Here is a 14,168-nt window from a genome sequence, read left to right as displayed (position 1 = left end):
TGCCTTCTTAGATAAACCAAGAGCCACCGGGACCATTGCCCAGAGTCCCTAATTATCAGAAAAAGCAGCAAAACGGAATCCCTTCAGAGACAGAGTGTATATAGATTGACTCCAGTTCTCCCACTATCCTCCACAGGTGCATAGACTCAACTTCAAACTATCAGCAAAACGAGCATGAGATTCAAACCTCTGATATGATCAGAAAGCCTTCAGCACCCGAGGGCCTTCAGGAGGCATTCTAACCCTCAGCACCATCTCGAATCCCAGTTCTGGTACCTGGTTCCCACTACCTAGTTCTCAGCAGCATACAGCCTACGTGGGTCCTTCATAGGCAAGTCACCAACAGCCTGCAGCCTGAATGGGTCCTTCAACCACTGGGACCCTTGCTAGTCTGTTGCCATGCTCACCATCCTATAAGGTTGTCTGCTTCTCAAGGTGGAGCGTTCTTCCCATTTCGGGTGCCCTGCACTAATCTGCTTTTCCTCCAGCTTCTGCAACCCCTCGTGGTAGGCTGCCCAGCCCAGGCACTACAATCTTGGGCAAAGATCGTGGTTTCTGGATTTAATGAAAAAACTGTTGGCTCCATTAAAAGGCCATTTGAAGCTTGCATGGAGCTGTTGGCATTTGGACTGGGCAGTAGAACCCTGTGGAGCAGCGCTGTCTCTTTTCCTTGCTTTCCTGGGTCACAACAGTGGCATCACTACCATTACAGCAATTATAATAGGGGTAATATTTTAAACTTACTTTCATTCCCAAGAACAGGTGAGTTTGGGGCCAACTCAGCTGAAAGTTCAAACATCTCTAGTCTGCTTCACAACACCCAATCTAGAGATTCAGCAGGAGTACAAGGTGGATGGGAAACCTGATCTACACCTGGGAGACAGATTGGCTAGTAATAGTTTGGAAGACTCTGATTCAATTGTTCCAGGCTTATTATTTTGTTCGCATCAGCCAGGTTTCTGTGGGCTTGGGAAACCCAACTGTTAATGGGATGCAAGTATATTTATAACACTGCTTGCAGTTCAAGAGGAGCAGAAGTCCTTCCCACAGTCCAAATAAAAAAGTACCTTCCACCACCTCAACTCCCTGTCGTCACTAATATGCTTGCTCATGAGAATTTCCTCCTCCTAGGTTCTCTGATACTTAGGATAGCCCCTCCAAAAAGGAGTACATGGTCATAGGTTACTATTATTTCATACTAGTTATTTGGCCTCTTTTTGGAGTGGCCACCCTACTTGGCAGTCAGCTTCGACCATAAGCTTATACTCTGATCAGATAGGCATAAAACTGCAGGCAAAATAATCAAAGATATCCTTAGCTAACAGCAAAGAAATATCAAGGAAAGCTTTACTTGATTTTTCTGATGTCTTTTAATTGATCTCTTAATCTGAAGGTACTGTTCTTGGCCTATATTAGGAAATGCACAACTTACGTGGTTGACAAATCTTTCGGCAATCTTTAAGAGTAATGAAGTTATTGTCATTTCCTCCACAACCCGTATAGCTGAATCTCTCACACCGGTGGATATCTTGGTTGAAGTAATACCGTAGGATGTTAGCTGCACAGGTTCCTCTATCTTTGATTTCAGTACAGAATGAGGGAATCACTGTAAAGAAATCACACAAGTAGTAGAAACTTTTTATTGACCTTCAAAACCATTATTTAATTTAAAATGATGAAATAAAGAAAAAAATGTTCTCGAAGAATTACATGAAATTGGGTTGCACTCCAGCTGGCAAGTTGATATATCTTTGAAGTTATTGGCATTGCCACTGCATCCCCCAAACACAAACTCTTCACACATTCCCGTTGCGGTGTTGTAGAAATATCTTTTAAAGTAAGCGCGGCACCTTCCAGACTCTGGTGGCAAATGACACTTGTTGGAATTCACTGTAAATGTAAAAATAAACTTTGTTAAATATATTTTGCACAGATGCTTGTTTAGATACCCATCCATTGTAAATTACATGCAATTAGTGCCTGAGATCACCAGGGACTATATGAATTGTTTACAGGGCAGCACAATCGGTGGCCTCTTGTTTTTCTCCCTATACAACTGGATCCTTGACATCCTGATTGGAAGACCACTGCCAGTGTGTATCGGAAACAACAGGCCCTCCTTGCTGAGAAACAACAAAGGTGAACCTCAAGGATATGTGATTAGCCTACTGCTCTGCTCTCTCAACACCCATGACTGTGTGGCAAGGCACAATTCAAATGCAATCTACAAATTTCCCAATGACTCCACACCACATGGCAATGAGGAAGCATTCAGGATTCAGGTAGATCAGCCAATTGAGTGGCATCATAACAATAACTTGGCATTCCACATTAGCAAAACTAAGGAACTGATTGTGGATTTCAGGAAGGGAAAAATGAGGTGAACATTGAGGGGTCAGCAGTAGTGAGGGAAAAGAACTTCAAATTCCTGGATGTCAACATCTCTGAAGATCTGTCCTGGGACCTTCGTGTCAATGCAATCACGAAGAGGCTCATCAACAGCTATATTTTGTTAGAAGTTTGAGGAGATTTGGTACGTCATCAAAGACTCTTGCAAATTTCCATGGAGAGCATTCTGGCTGGTTGCATCATTGTCTGGTAGGGAGGTGCCAACACACAGGACAGGAAAAAGCTACAGGGGGTTGTAAAGTCAGGCAACACCATCATGGGCATTAGTCTTTACTCCATTAAGAACATCTTAAAGAGGCAGGGTCTCAAGAAAACAGCCTCTATCATGAAGGACCCTCACCACCCAGGCCACACCCTCTTCTCACTGCTACCATCAGAGAGATGGTACAGGAGCCTGAAGAAGCCCAGCAACAGTAGAAAAACAGCTTCTTCCCCTCCGCTATCAGATTTCTGAATGGACAATTAATCAATAGTTCAAAAATGAGGAAAATGTGAGGTAATGTCTAATTATTTTTAAATTTTGTATTTACATAACAATTTACTGCAATTTTGCATCAGTAATGCACAATATTGTGCCACAAAGCAACAAATTTCATGACACATTCATGACAATAAACCAGATTCTGATCATTACATCTATAATTAACGTAAATGACACATTTCCTTTTCCTGAGTTTGGCCACTGTCAATATATTCTCTAGCTGATATTTCATTGAGCCTGGAAACCAAATTCTATCATTTACATGTGACAAATAACAATGTAAAGATTATGGATTTGCACCCTAACCTTCACCAGAAATTTCCAACCTCCTATTGTAATCTCCAAGTCCACACCCATGGCTTTGACAAGGACACATCACCTAGAGCCTTCAGTTGCCTCCAGTCATCTCTTCTTGGGTCTCTCTTGGTGTACAGGTCTCTGCTGGGCCTTCATAAGAAAAGCAAGGGACTCGGAGAGAGATTTATCAACTTGCTTTTGATAGGATTCCTATCCTGACTATGGTCTAACTGCTGTCTTTCAGCACCCTGTGCTTGATCTGCCAGGAACACCAGCTGTTTAGGAGCAATAGCACCCTGGTGCCGTTATCAAAGATGTCGAAGTGCAATCTAAAGGAAGAAGCTTTATGTAGCCAGAGCTCATCATTTCCTGTCAATAATAAAGGTAAGGTCTTGCAACAAGTGTCTGTCAAGCTGGGTCACAGATTAAAGAGCAAGACATCTCTACATTATTTCAAGTGCCATGAGCTAATGAATATAGAAAAAGGAGGATAAGGTAGATTGGGGTATGGCTAAAAGGATGATGCAGGGCTTTAGATTTAGTTATAGAGTCATAGATTATAGTCATTGAGTCAGAATAGAAATAAGCTTTAGATTCATTGACCAGCAGACATGCATGTGCATTAATCCCATAATCATCCTATTTTATTGTCCCATTCTCTTTAACTTACCCCCTCCCCCATTAAACCATATACCTTTGTTAGAGGTAATTTACAATGGCCAATTGATCTATCAACCTGCAAATCTTTAAATGCAGGGGGAAACTAGAGCACCTGGAGGTCACCCATGCTTTCTTTCGCTTGGCTTCGCGGACGAAGATTTATGGAGGGGGTAAATGTCCACGTCAGCTGCAGGCTCGTTGGTGGCTGACAAGTCCGATGCGGGACAGGCAGACACGGTTGCAGCGGTTGCAGGGGAAAATTGGTTGGTTGGGGTTGGGTGTTGGGTTTTTCCTCCTTTGCCTTTTGTCAGTGAGGTGGGCTCTACGGTCTTCTTCAAAGGAGGTTGCTGCCCACCAAGATGCATCACCCATGCAGTCAAAGGGAAAATATGCAAACTGCAACTGTACAGGAGGTCAGTACAGAGTCCAGATAACTGAAACTTTGAGAAAGCAGCTCTCTTAGCTATGGTGTTTGTAGCACTTAAAAACTGAATGTAGAAATTCTGCCTGGCCAACAGGCAAAGTAATCTCAAGTAGTATGTGATGTCATACATGTACTTTGACTGATCTTTGAACTGTGTTTGAGGAAGGTAGGTCCTGTAAAAGCTAGAAGGGTCACACCTGAGCCTCCTTGCAGGGAGGTTTCCAGTGCTACTGGGAAGTATTAAAGTTCATCCAGAAGGGAAATGGGTCACAGAGTAGATGTACAGGTGGAGAAGAGAGACAACCACACACATACAGTAGAGGAACATCTATGTTAGGCCAGTAGGCACACAAAGGCATGACTGAAGGGCAGGTCTGGCAACCAAATAATCTAGGATATAGATTCTACAGTGATATAGATGTGTGTGTGTGGATGTAAAGTGAAAGAAATGGAACTGTTGCAATATTGGTAGAGAAATTTATAACAGTGGACATGAGGAAATATATTCCAGAAGGCTTTTCTAATGAGCATTTATAAGAAAAATAAGAAAGGAATGATCACCCCAGTGAGAGAATCCTACAAGCCTCCTAACAGTCAACAGGAAGGAGGGGTGCAGGCATTAAATCAAATTACAGTGAAATGTACACTAGTGAGGAATTCAATTCCTCCAACATTAACTGGATCACTTTAGATTGATAGAGTTTGACAGCACACAGGAACATCCTAGCTTATTCATGCTGACCAAGGTGCCTTACTGAACTCATCTCATTTGCCGGCATCTGGCCCATATCCCTCTAAATCTTTCCTATCAGGAATCTGTCCAATTTTTTATATATATAGATGTAAATAAATAAAATAAACTTTTCTTGTAACAATTCCATGGGGTCCTAGAGATGCAGGGGTGTCAAGGAATAACAAGGACCCCTAGAAAACTAGAACTTGCTCGCAGACCAACTGTTCTCTTGTACCAGACTGCCAGGGATTTTTATCATTAGGCCTTGCCTGTGGACTAATGAATCTTTTCCAGGCCTTCCTGACACTGTTTAGGAAGAGATTCAGTGTTCAAAATTTATACAAGGTCTGGCAGGTTCAATAGGGCCTGGGCCCACATTATCATGAGACCTTCATTTGATTCTGATACAGGAAAGATTGGAGTCTGTGGATGTCCAGATATGCTAATGCTGGAAGTAGCCTTGGTGTTTGATTGGATTTCCACCTGACCTGATTTTCAGTCCATGATGGACTTGACTGTCAGGTGGGGAGCACTAAGGAGCAGGCCAACACTACAGGTACATAACCCAGAGTCAGCATCACAAGTCTCAGCAGGGGGCATGAGGGTAACCACAGCCATAATCTCAAGTTCAAAAACTCGCTCAGTGGGAGGGGTGGGATGGGGTGGTGCCTACCATCAACCTCCTCCGTACACCACTGCCACCCGCCCCTCATATAACAAACAAATGCACTAGTATTGCAAGGAGACTAGTGACGCTAGTGACTAGTGACGTGGGTGAGGGGTCACAATACCTCATTTGGGTGCGCGATGGTCATGAGCAGGTGGGGGGGGTTCACAATACTTTGTGGAGGCAATGCCCTGAATTCCCCCCTTGCCACCACCTCCCAGTGCCAACCCTGACATAACCTCCTATTGCTGTTGGAGTAGTGGATAAAATCAGATGAGCTTTGGCAACAAAAGTGATGAAAGGGAACTCTATATTCTCCAGTCTCACAATCAGTGTTGTTAAGTATGTTACCAGTCCTCAACTTCTTTGTGTTGCTTGGCTTCCTTGCAATGGTGGAGTGGAGTGCCAGGGTCATTGTAATAATTTCATCTTGCAATCTAACTTTGATGTTCAAAATTCACTAAATAATCAGCAGATATTTCAGTCATTCCAATGAGGTTTTAGATACAACAGTTACCTGAGAAACATTTCCAACCTTTTTGATCTATCAATACTGAATCATTATGGTGCAATCACCCTTGCTTGGGTCAGTAAGAGCTGTGATCTTTGGCCCATTTCTGCCACCTTGGTAAGTAAAGCAAGTCAAAAAGATTGGTCTCAATATGAAACTGAAAAAAGGGGAACAGTTTGAGGCATACCGCATACCTAAACGTAACACATGACATTTGAGAGGCACAGGTTTTTAACGTGAACAGGAAACAGAGGAAAGTATGTGATGGAATTGAGGAACAGAAGCAAAACATGTCAACTTGGTGGACTGACTGACTCACTGGTGAAAGACAGACTGGTGTATGGTATTCCAGATAATAGTCTAAGGGAAATACAGCTAAGAGAACAAAATCTAAACCTGACTGATTATAAGAAGTTTAGACAGAAACCAAAGATGTATGGAACAGAAGTGAAGGTGACAAGATATTCAAGTATTGCTATACCAGTGCAAAAAGAATGCATGGTCAAAGTGAAACACAAGGGCAAAGAGCACATGCTACCATTCATCATAGTACCAAAGGATGTACAGGCCATACTACATTTAACAGCCTGTGAGAAATTGAACCTGGTTAAAAAGAGTACTCGTTGTGGAAAGTGAAGGAGAGACAGTCGATGATGAATTTATGAAAGAGTACAATGACCTATTTCAATGTCAAGGCTGCCTTCCAGGAGAACACATGATCAGAGTGGATAAACTTGTGCCAATTATAATAAATCCATGCAAAAAAGTTCCATTTGCACTTCAAAAGCAACTAAAGGCAGAGTTGGACAGGATGGAAAGCCTGAATGTGATTCAGAAGATAGATGAACCAACAGAGTGGGTGAGTTCACTCGTCATTGTAGACACAAAGAATGGAAAGCTTAGAATTTGCCTGGATCCAAGAGATCTAAACAGAGCAATAAAGAAAGAACACTTTAAGCTTCTGACATGTGAAGAAATCATGTCACAGTTTGCAAATGCAAAGTTTTTCAGCAAGTTAGATGCATCATCAGGATTTTTGCAGTTAAAATTGGTTGAAGCAAGTTCAAGACTGTACATGTTCAATAGTCCATTTGGCAGATACAGATTCCTAAGGTTATCATTTGGAATTGCCTCAGCTCCTGAAGTGTATCACAAAACTCTCCATATAGTCTATGAGCACCTGGACAGAGTTGATAACTCAATCCATGACATCATAGTATGGGGAACCACGAGAATTGAGCATGATGAGAGACTAAGGAAAGTGCTGGAAGCAACAAGGAAAGCAAACCTGAAGCTGAATAGAGAAATGCCAGCTCAGGGTGACAGAACTAACATTTGTAGGAGATATTATTGTTAGGGAGGGCATCAGACCAGATCCCAGAAAGGTGACCACTATTGGGTACATGCCAAGGGCACAATGCAAAATGGACAAACAGAGGTTTAATGGAATGGTCAACTATATGGGTAAATTCATATCCAACCTGTCAGAAAAGACAGCTCCATTGAGAAGACGAACAGAAAAGAACATTGAATGGGAGTGGGATCATGACCACGAAAAGTCATGGAGGGAACTAAAGAAACTGCTCACAGAAGAACCAGTTCTGAGGTTTTACAACCCAGCAGGACCCATCAAGATATCATAGTGGACTCGGTGCAGTTCTTCTGCAAAAATATGACTGCCAACCCATTGCATATGCATCATGCTCAATGACAGATGCGGAGATGCAACACGCTCAAATTGAAAAGGAGCTGCTCAGCATCACATACTCCTGTGAAAAATTTCATCAGTTTGTGTCAGGACAAGCAATCAGTGTAAAGATTCACCATAAGCCCTTGATGGCATTGTTCCAAAAGCCATTAATGAATGTCCACTTTGAATAGAAAGAATGATGATTAGGCTGCCACGTTATACGCTGAATGTGACGTACAATCCAGGTAAGATCATGTACACAGCAGGCACACTGTCTAGAGATGTTGACACGAGAGACCCTGCAAACACCAAAATAGATGAAGATGTGAACGCCTTCGTGGATATGATCACAAGTGAACTGTCCATATCAGATGCAAAAATGGATATCATAAAGTCAGAGATAAATAAAGATGAAACACAGACAATTGTGAAAAAACATCTTGGATGGCCTAAAATGAAGCAGGACTGTTCACCTAATGTTTCAGAGTACTGGAACTGCAGGGCAGAACTATCAATGATTGACGACATCATCTACAAAGGAAACAAAATCCTTATCCCAAAGAGTTTGTGAAAAGAGATGCTAAAAAGGATCCATGGAGGACATCTCAATCAAAAAATGTAAGAGCACTTACACCATGGCCAAGGATCAACAATGATATAACAAATGAAGTGTCAAACTGTACAATATCCTGGAAATATCAAGCAAGCAATCCTGCAGAACTACTAAAGCCACACCCAACACCACATAGACCTTACCAGAAGGTAGGCGCTGACCTATTCGAATGTCAAGGGACAAACTATCTTGTAGTCACAGACTATTACTCCCTGTATCCAGAGGTGTGCAAACTGAACACCACTACTGCAGATGCTGTAATAACAGGTATGAAATCCATATTCTCCAGACATGGTGTGGCAAGTGAGGTCTTCACAGACAATGAACACGTTTTGCAATTTAAAGTTCAGAGTTTGCCAAAGGGTGGGACTTTGTACACACATCAATGTCCAATGGTCTAGTGAAAAAATCAGTACAGATAGTGAAAAGACTGAAGAACAAGGAAAAAGACAGTGGAATGGACTTCCACCAGAGCATGCCACTATAACATACCATACTCGAGAGGCATTCTGTGGTATCAGCACAACTCCTTATGGGATGTAGACTAAGATCAAACCTACCCATTCAGGAGAGCCTCCTAAAAACCAAAGAGGGGAAGAAGGTGAGGAAGTTCAAAGAACAACAGAAAGAAAAGCAAAAGTATTACTTTGCCAGAGGAACAAAAAAACCTACCAGAACTCCACTCTGGTGACCAAGTAAGGCTAAAAGACAAAATGAACTTATGGACTCACAAGGGAACTGTCTTTGGTGAAGTCTAACCAAGATCATACACCATTCAGATGAAGGTACTGTTCTGCAAAGAAATCATCAAGATCTTCAAATGGTACCAGCCACAGTAGATGGAAAGATGGGTACTGCTGAACAACCTGAATGCATGGCTGAGAAGACATCATATGAGGAAACAACTCCAATACAACGTCAATTAGGAGATCGTCAAGACATGTGAATCCTCCTAAGAGACTCATTGAGCAAATTTAAAGACTCCTGTTATAGAATGAAGTAGTGCTATTTTATTCGCTCTTCAAGTTTTAGTGTATGTAAATTTTAGTGTATGTAAATATGAACACATCAACATTGCTAACATTTTTAAACTTGATTTGTAACAATGAAAATGCAAGTTCCTGGTATTAAAAGTTAAAATTGCAGAGTTATACAAAGAAAACATGTTAGTTAACTGTGAGATACTTTTGTTTTAAGAAAGGGAGATGTCATGATAGTGATCATGTTTGCATGGCCACTAGCAAGGCCTTGATTATAGTTCCTGTTTGATTAGACTTGACTGCCAGCAGGGGGCTGACACAGAGCAAGAGACAGCATGCAGAATCTGTAATGGAGGCTTGCAGCCATGACCTGCCTCATGGTGCTGTTTACAACAAATTTAATGTAAAGAACCTTTTCCTTCATCCATGTGTTGTCTTAGGAACTCACACATACAAATACCAAGACTAAACACCATGGCTGGAGGTTAATTGGGCAGCACTGGTGTGGGCTGATATGGCCTGTTAAAATCCTACTGTTCATGTCTGAATTTAAAATTTAATTTAAATAAAATATTCAATGACTTGCTAGAGCATTTCTGAGGGCATTTTCAAAGCCAACTGAATTGGAGTGCATCTGCTGGTACACATGATTGATTTCTTCCTTGAAAAACATTAATGAAGTGGATGGATCTTTACCACAATCCAATGATTTTTGTAGTCATTGTCATTGAGTTATTGTTCCTAATTCCACATTGTTAACCGAACCCAAATTTCAGTTAAATCATCTGTCAAATGAGATTTGAACTCTGAATTGTTAGCCAGGATTCTGAATTCATATTTAGATAACTTAAACACTGTGTCATGACCACACAACGTGTGGTCAATTTCATAAATATTCATGAGAAAATGATCTCATGAACAAAAATAGTCAACGTTTTTAACCTATATTATCGGATCTTTGCCAAAAATGTCAAATGCTCCCAAATAAGCAAGCTCTATTTAAAAAAAAAACATATACATTGTAAATCTGAAATAAAATAGGAACACTTGACAGCAACAATGTCCCAAGTGAATGTTGCTGCTGTATACTGAGCACCATTCATTTAGTTTCCATATGCTGTGAAAGGTTTTCTTCTTGTATCAACAAGGTCATTAGTGCACTGACCTGACCATTACAAGGTTTTTGGAATAAAATATTCTTAAAGGCTGAGAAAACCAATTGTAATCATTCTTTCATAGGCTCAGTTGAAATTTGATTAAAGGCTATTAAAATACAGCAGGAAATAATGATGTTCTTTATTCACTTTCAAAATAAAGGCTGGAAAATTATTCTGGTAATTGACTGATTGTCTGGCCATTCCAAAGATGTGCAAGTACCTACACTAACACATTTTAATAAATGTGGAGAAAGTGTATTTAAACTAGGTCATTGAGCACTTTTCTTTGGAAGGATGTGCTGCTGTCAGTCTCCTGTATGTACTGTTACATGGAACAGCAACTCTCACTCACTTGGAAGTGTGCCATGATGGTATGACAAACAAATGTCAGATATAGATCGGTTCAATACAACTTTCAACATCAATTATATCTTACCATACAGAAATTAAATAAATTGAAATCAGATTTTTCAAATAAATATTCCAGATGCAATCAATGACATATTTTAAAAAACACACTCCACTTGGTCATATTCAAAATTGAGACCTTTTTGGACAAAATTAGGAGTATTTTTAGAACTAGTTACTAAAGTTAAATTTCCTCAAGATCCAATGTTAATTTTATTGAGTAACATATCTGGGAAAGGCCAAAACTGAAATGAAAAATGTTTCAAAAGAAATTCATTAAATTTGCATTAGCTGTTTTAAGAAAATGTATATCAGCAACATGGAAATCTGATTCTTATTTGGGAATGGGTAGATGGCATGCTGTAATAAAGTTTTTATACCTCAAGAAAATTACATAATTTAATAAATGATACTTCCTTAAAAATGTGGTGCCCATATTTATATATTGTAGGTATTACATTATGAAAACTATCCCCTAAACCTCAAGAACCTTATCCTCCTTGAATTTAATGTTTAATATTGTAAAGGCAAAATTTGAATGTGTTAACTTCAGTAACCAGATGTATTTCTTTTTTTTTTTATTTTTTTGCATCTTTTTATTTTATTCCTCTTTTTTTTTCTTTGTTTTTGGGGCTATTGTGATTGGGGGGAGCGGGAAGGGTTAGAGGAGATAATATTATGTATTACTGATTCAAGATGCATGTGGATATTTTCTGTATCTAGATATTAATGCATGTATAAAATTTAAAACATTTAAAAAACTTTCACTCACAATACCTACTTGTTGATTTCCACTGCTTGGGCAATCTTCAGTGTTCTCAAAAGGTCAGAATCACCTCTGATAACAACGGCCCTCTGAATCTGCTGATCAATGATTTCACACAGTATTGTGCATCTGAGATTCTGAGTTTTGCCACAATAACAGTTGTTCAATTACTTTCATTCAAATAGAAACCAAGTCTTTTCTTAACCATGAATCTCATTTAAATCTTTGTACGATCTTGGCTTTGGTTAAAGTGATTTTTTTTTTAAATAAACAAATCCACCCCTTTATTAAGTACTTTAATCAATATTGTTATGCAGGTTCCTCACTAAATTGCACACAAGAATTCCATTTACTGCATTTCGACAGGATTTCATTGTATTCTTCACATACCTTAATGTAATAATCACATGGTGTAGTTGAGCCCACAGTCATGGCCATTGAAACATAGAATATTGCAGCTCAGAAACTATTGCTTTGGCCCATTTGTTCTGTGCCAAACTATTATTCTATTGTTGGGACTATTATTCTGCCTAGTCCCAATGACCCTCCATAACCATCCATGTACCAATCCAAATTTTTCTTAAATGTCAAAATGGAACTCACATTCACCACCAGCAGGCAGCTCAGTCCACACACATGAAGAAGTTCCCTCTAATGTTCCATTTAAACATTTCACTCTTAATCTTGATCCTTTAGTTTTTGTCTCTCCCAACTTCAGTGGAAAAAAGCCTGCATTTATTCCAATTCATAATTTTTGTTTACATCTATCAAACCTCCCCTCACCTTTTGATGCTCCAAGTATCAAACTGAAGATTGCCCAAAGCTCCTAATCTGTTTAACATTTCTCTAGCTCAGTTCCTCAAGATCCAGCAACATCCTTGCAAATCTTCTCTGCACTCTTTCAATCTTATGGATCTTTTTCCTGTAGTTAAAACTGCAACCAATACTCAGGGTTGGTGCCAGAACAAGTGTTGGGGGGGCATCAGGGTAACCTTGGGGGGCATTCTTGTGCTGGTAGCTGCCAAACAAATACCTCTGATGCTCCGATAAAGCAGCCAAAAACACTGCTTTTATTGCATGGAGAGTAACTGGCATGTTGTCAAGCTAGATACTAGAGACACTTGACACACGCTAGTGACATGGGCAGGGAGAGTGTGATGGGGAGTGATGCTGCAAGTGTATGGGGGCACAGCACCTCACTTAGGGAGCAATGCCCATGGATGCACCCACAGCTCCGACCCTGACAATTCTCAAAATCTTATTCAACTTCAGCATAATGTCCCAATTCCTATTGTTATCATAGGCCAGCAGCATAGATGTTTATCAAGGAAGTGTTACTTTTTAAATATTATTATTAATTACTAATAACAACACCTAATCTAACTTATCTAAACTTAACCCCCAACTATGCACAAATAGACTTGTTTGTGTGATACCCAAAACATTACAGCTTAGGCAAAATTCTAGAAAGTCCTCTCCAAGTTGGTTTTAGGCATCCAATGCTGACAAGAAGACTCTCAAATTGATGCAAAGAAGCAAGTATGAATGAATGCTAAAAACTCACAAAACCTTGTAGAGTTATTTCTGGAGCAAATGTCCTTTCAGACGAGTGTGGTCACAACTCCCCTTTTTCTTTCTTTCTTAGGGGAACTGAAACATACGACTTCCATGATGCTTCCAAAAAGAAAAACCCTGGCAAGGGTCAATCAAAATTACTATTCCTTTGGACTGTGTATTTCAATAATTTCCCTGGCAGGGAGAATGAAACAAATTGTCCATCACCACAGAGCCACTCCAGCACAGTCTTCCTTCAAATGGCTGCTGCTCCTTTAAAATGGCCCACAATCACCAAGTATGTTGTTCCTTTAAATATTTCATGGACATGTCTCTCCACACCTGTGTGTGGATAAAACCAACAAATGTTCCTTCGCTTCCTCCAGAAGCTAAACCTTGGGTAAAATCTGTTCCTGATTGTTGCCAACTCAGTACCCTCCATAGTTGTAGATGGTTGAAACTTATACGAGACATCAATTTGTTAATCCTTAAAATGACAGTCACACTAAAATAAATGCCTCATAATATTATACACAATGCTTTGATTTATGAAGGCCAACATTCCAAAAGCTCTCTTTACAAATCTATCAACCTGTGATGCCACTTTCAGGGAATTACTATTTATCTGTATTCCCAGATCCCCTGTTCTACTGCAATCCTCACAGCCCCACCATCTTCCACAATGGTTCGCAACCTTTTTATTTCCACTCACATACCACTTTAAGTACTTCCCATGCTAATAGCTGCTCTGATTAGTAAAAGATATGTGGGTTGAAAGAAAAAGGTTGAAAAACCACTGTTTTAATTGTACCTAATTG

At 40.0% G+C, this 14,168-nt stretch overlaps 1 protein-coding gene across 2 annotated transcripts in view; it reads right to left on the bottom strand.

The window, feature by feature from the left end:
- tfpi2 (tissue factor pathway inhibitor 2) overlaps positions 1–14,168 on the bottom strand; it is a 65,578-nt gene that overhangs the window by 14,136 nt on the left and 37,274 nt on the right. The window contains exons 2-4 of one of the 2 annotated variants that reach the window (XM_069915656.1): positions 11,812–11,891; positions 1,711–1,890; positions 1,433–1,606 (exon numbers count right to left, since the gene is read on the bottom strand). In XM_069915656.1, the coding sequence (XP_069771757.1) occupies positions 1,433–1,606; positions 1,711–1,890; position 11,812 (355 nt within the window). In that variant the 5' untranslated portion in view covers positions 11,813–11,891. The remainder of the gene's footprint in view (positions 1–1,432; positions 1,607–1,710; positions 1,891–11,811; positions 11,892–14,168) is intronic. The other variant, XM_069915648.1, reaches the window with a different exon arrangement.

The sequence above is a fragment of the Narcine bancroftii genome, chromosome 1 (genome assembly GCF_036971445.1).
Source record: "Narcine bancroftii isolate sNarBan1 chromosome 1, sNarBan1.hap1, whole genome shotgun sequence".
In the NCBI taxonomy this organism is placed as follows: Eukaryota; Metazoa; Chordata; class Chondrichthyes; order Torpediniformes; family Narcinidae; genus Narcine; species Narcine bancroftii.
The sequence above is the reverse complement of the archived record's forward strand: the minus strand, read 5'-3'. Positions and strand labels throughout refer to the sequence as shown.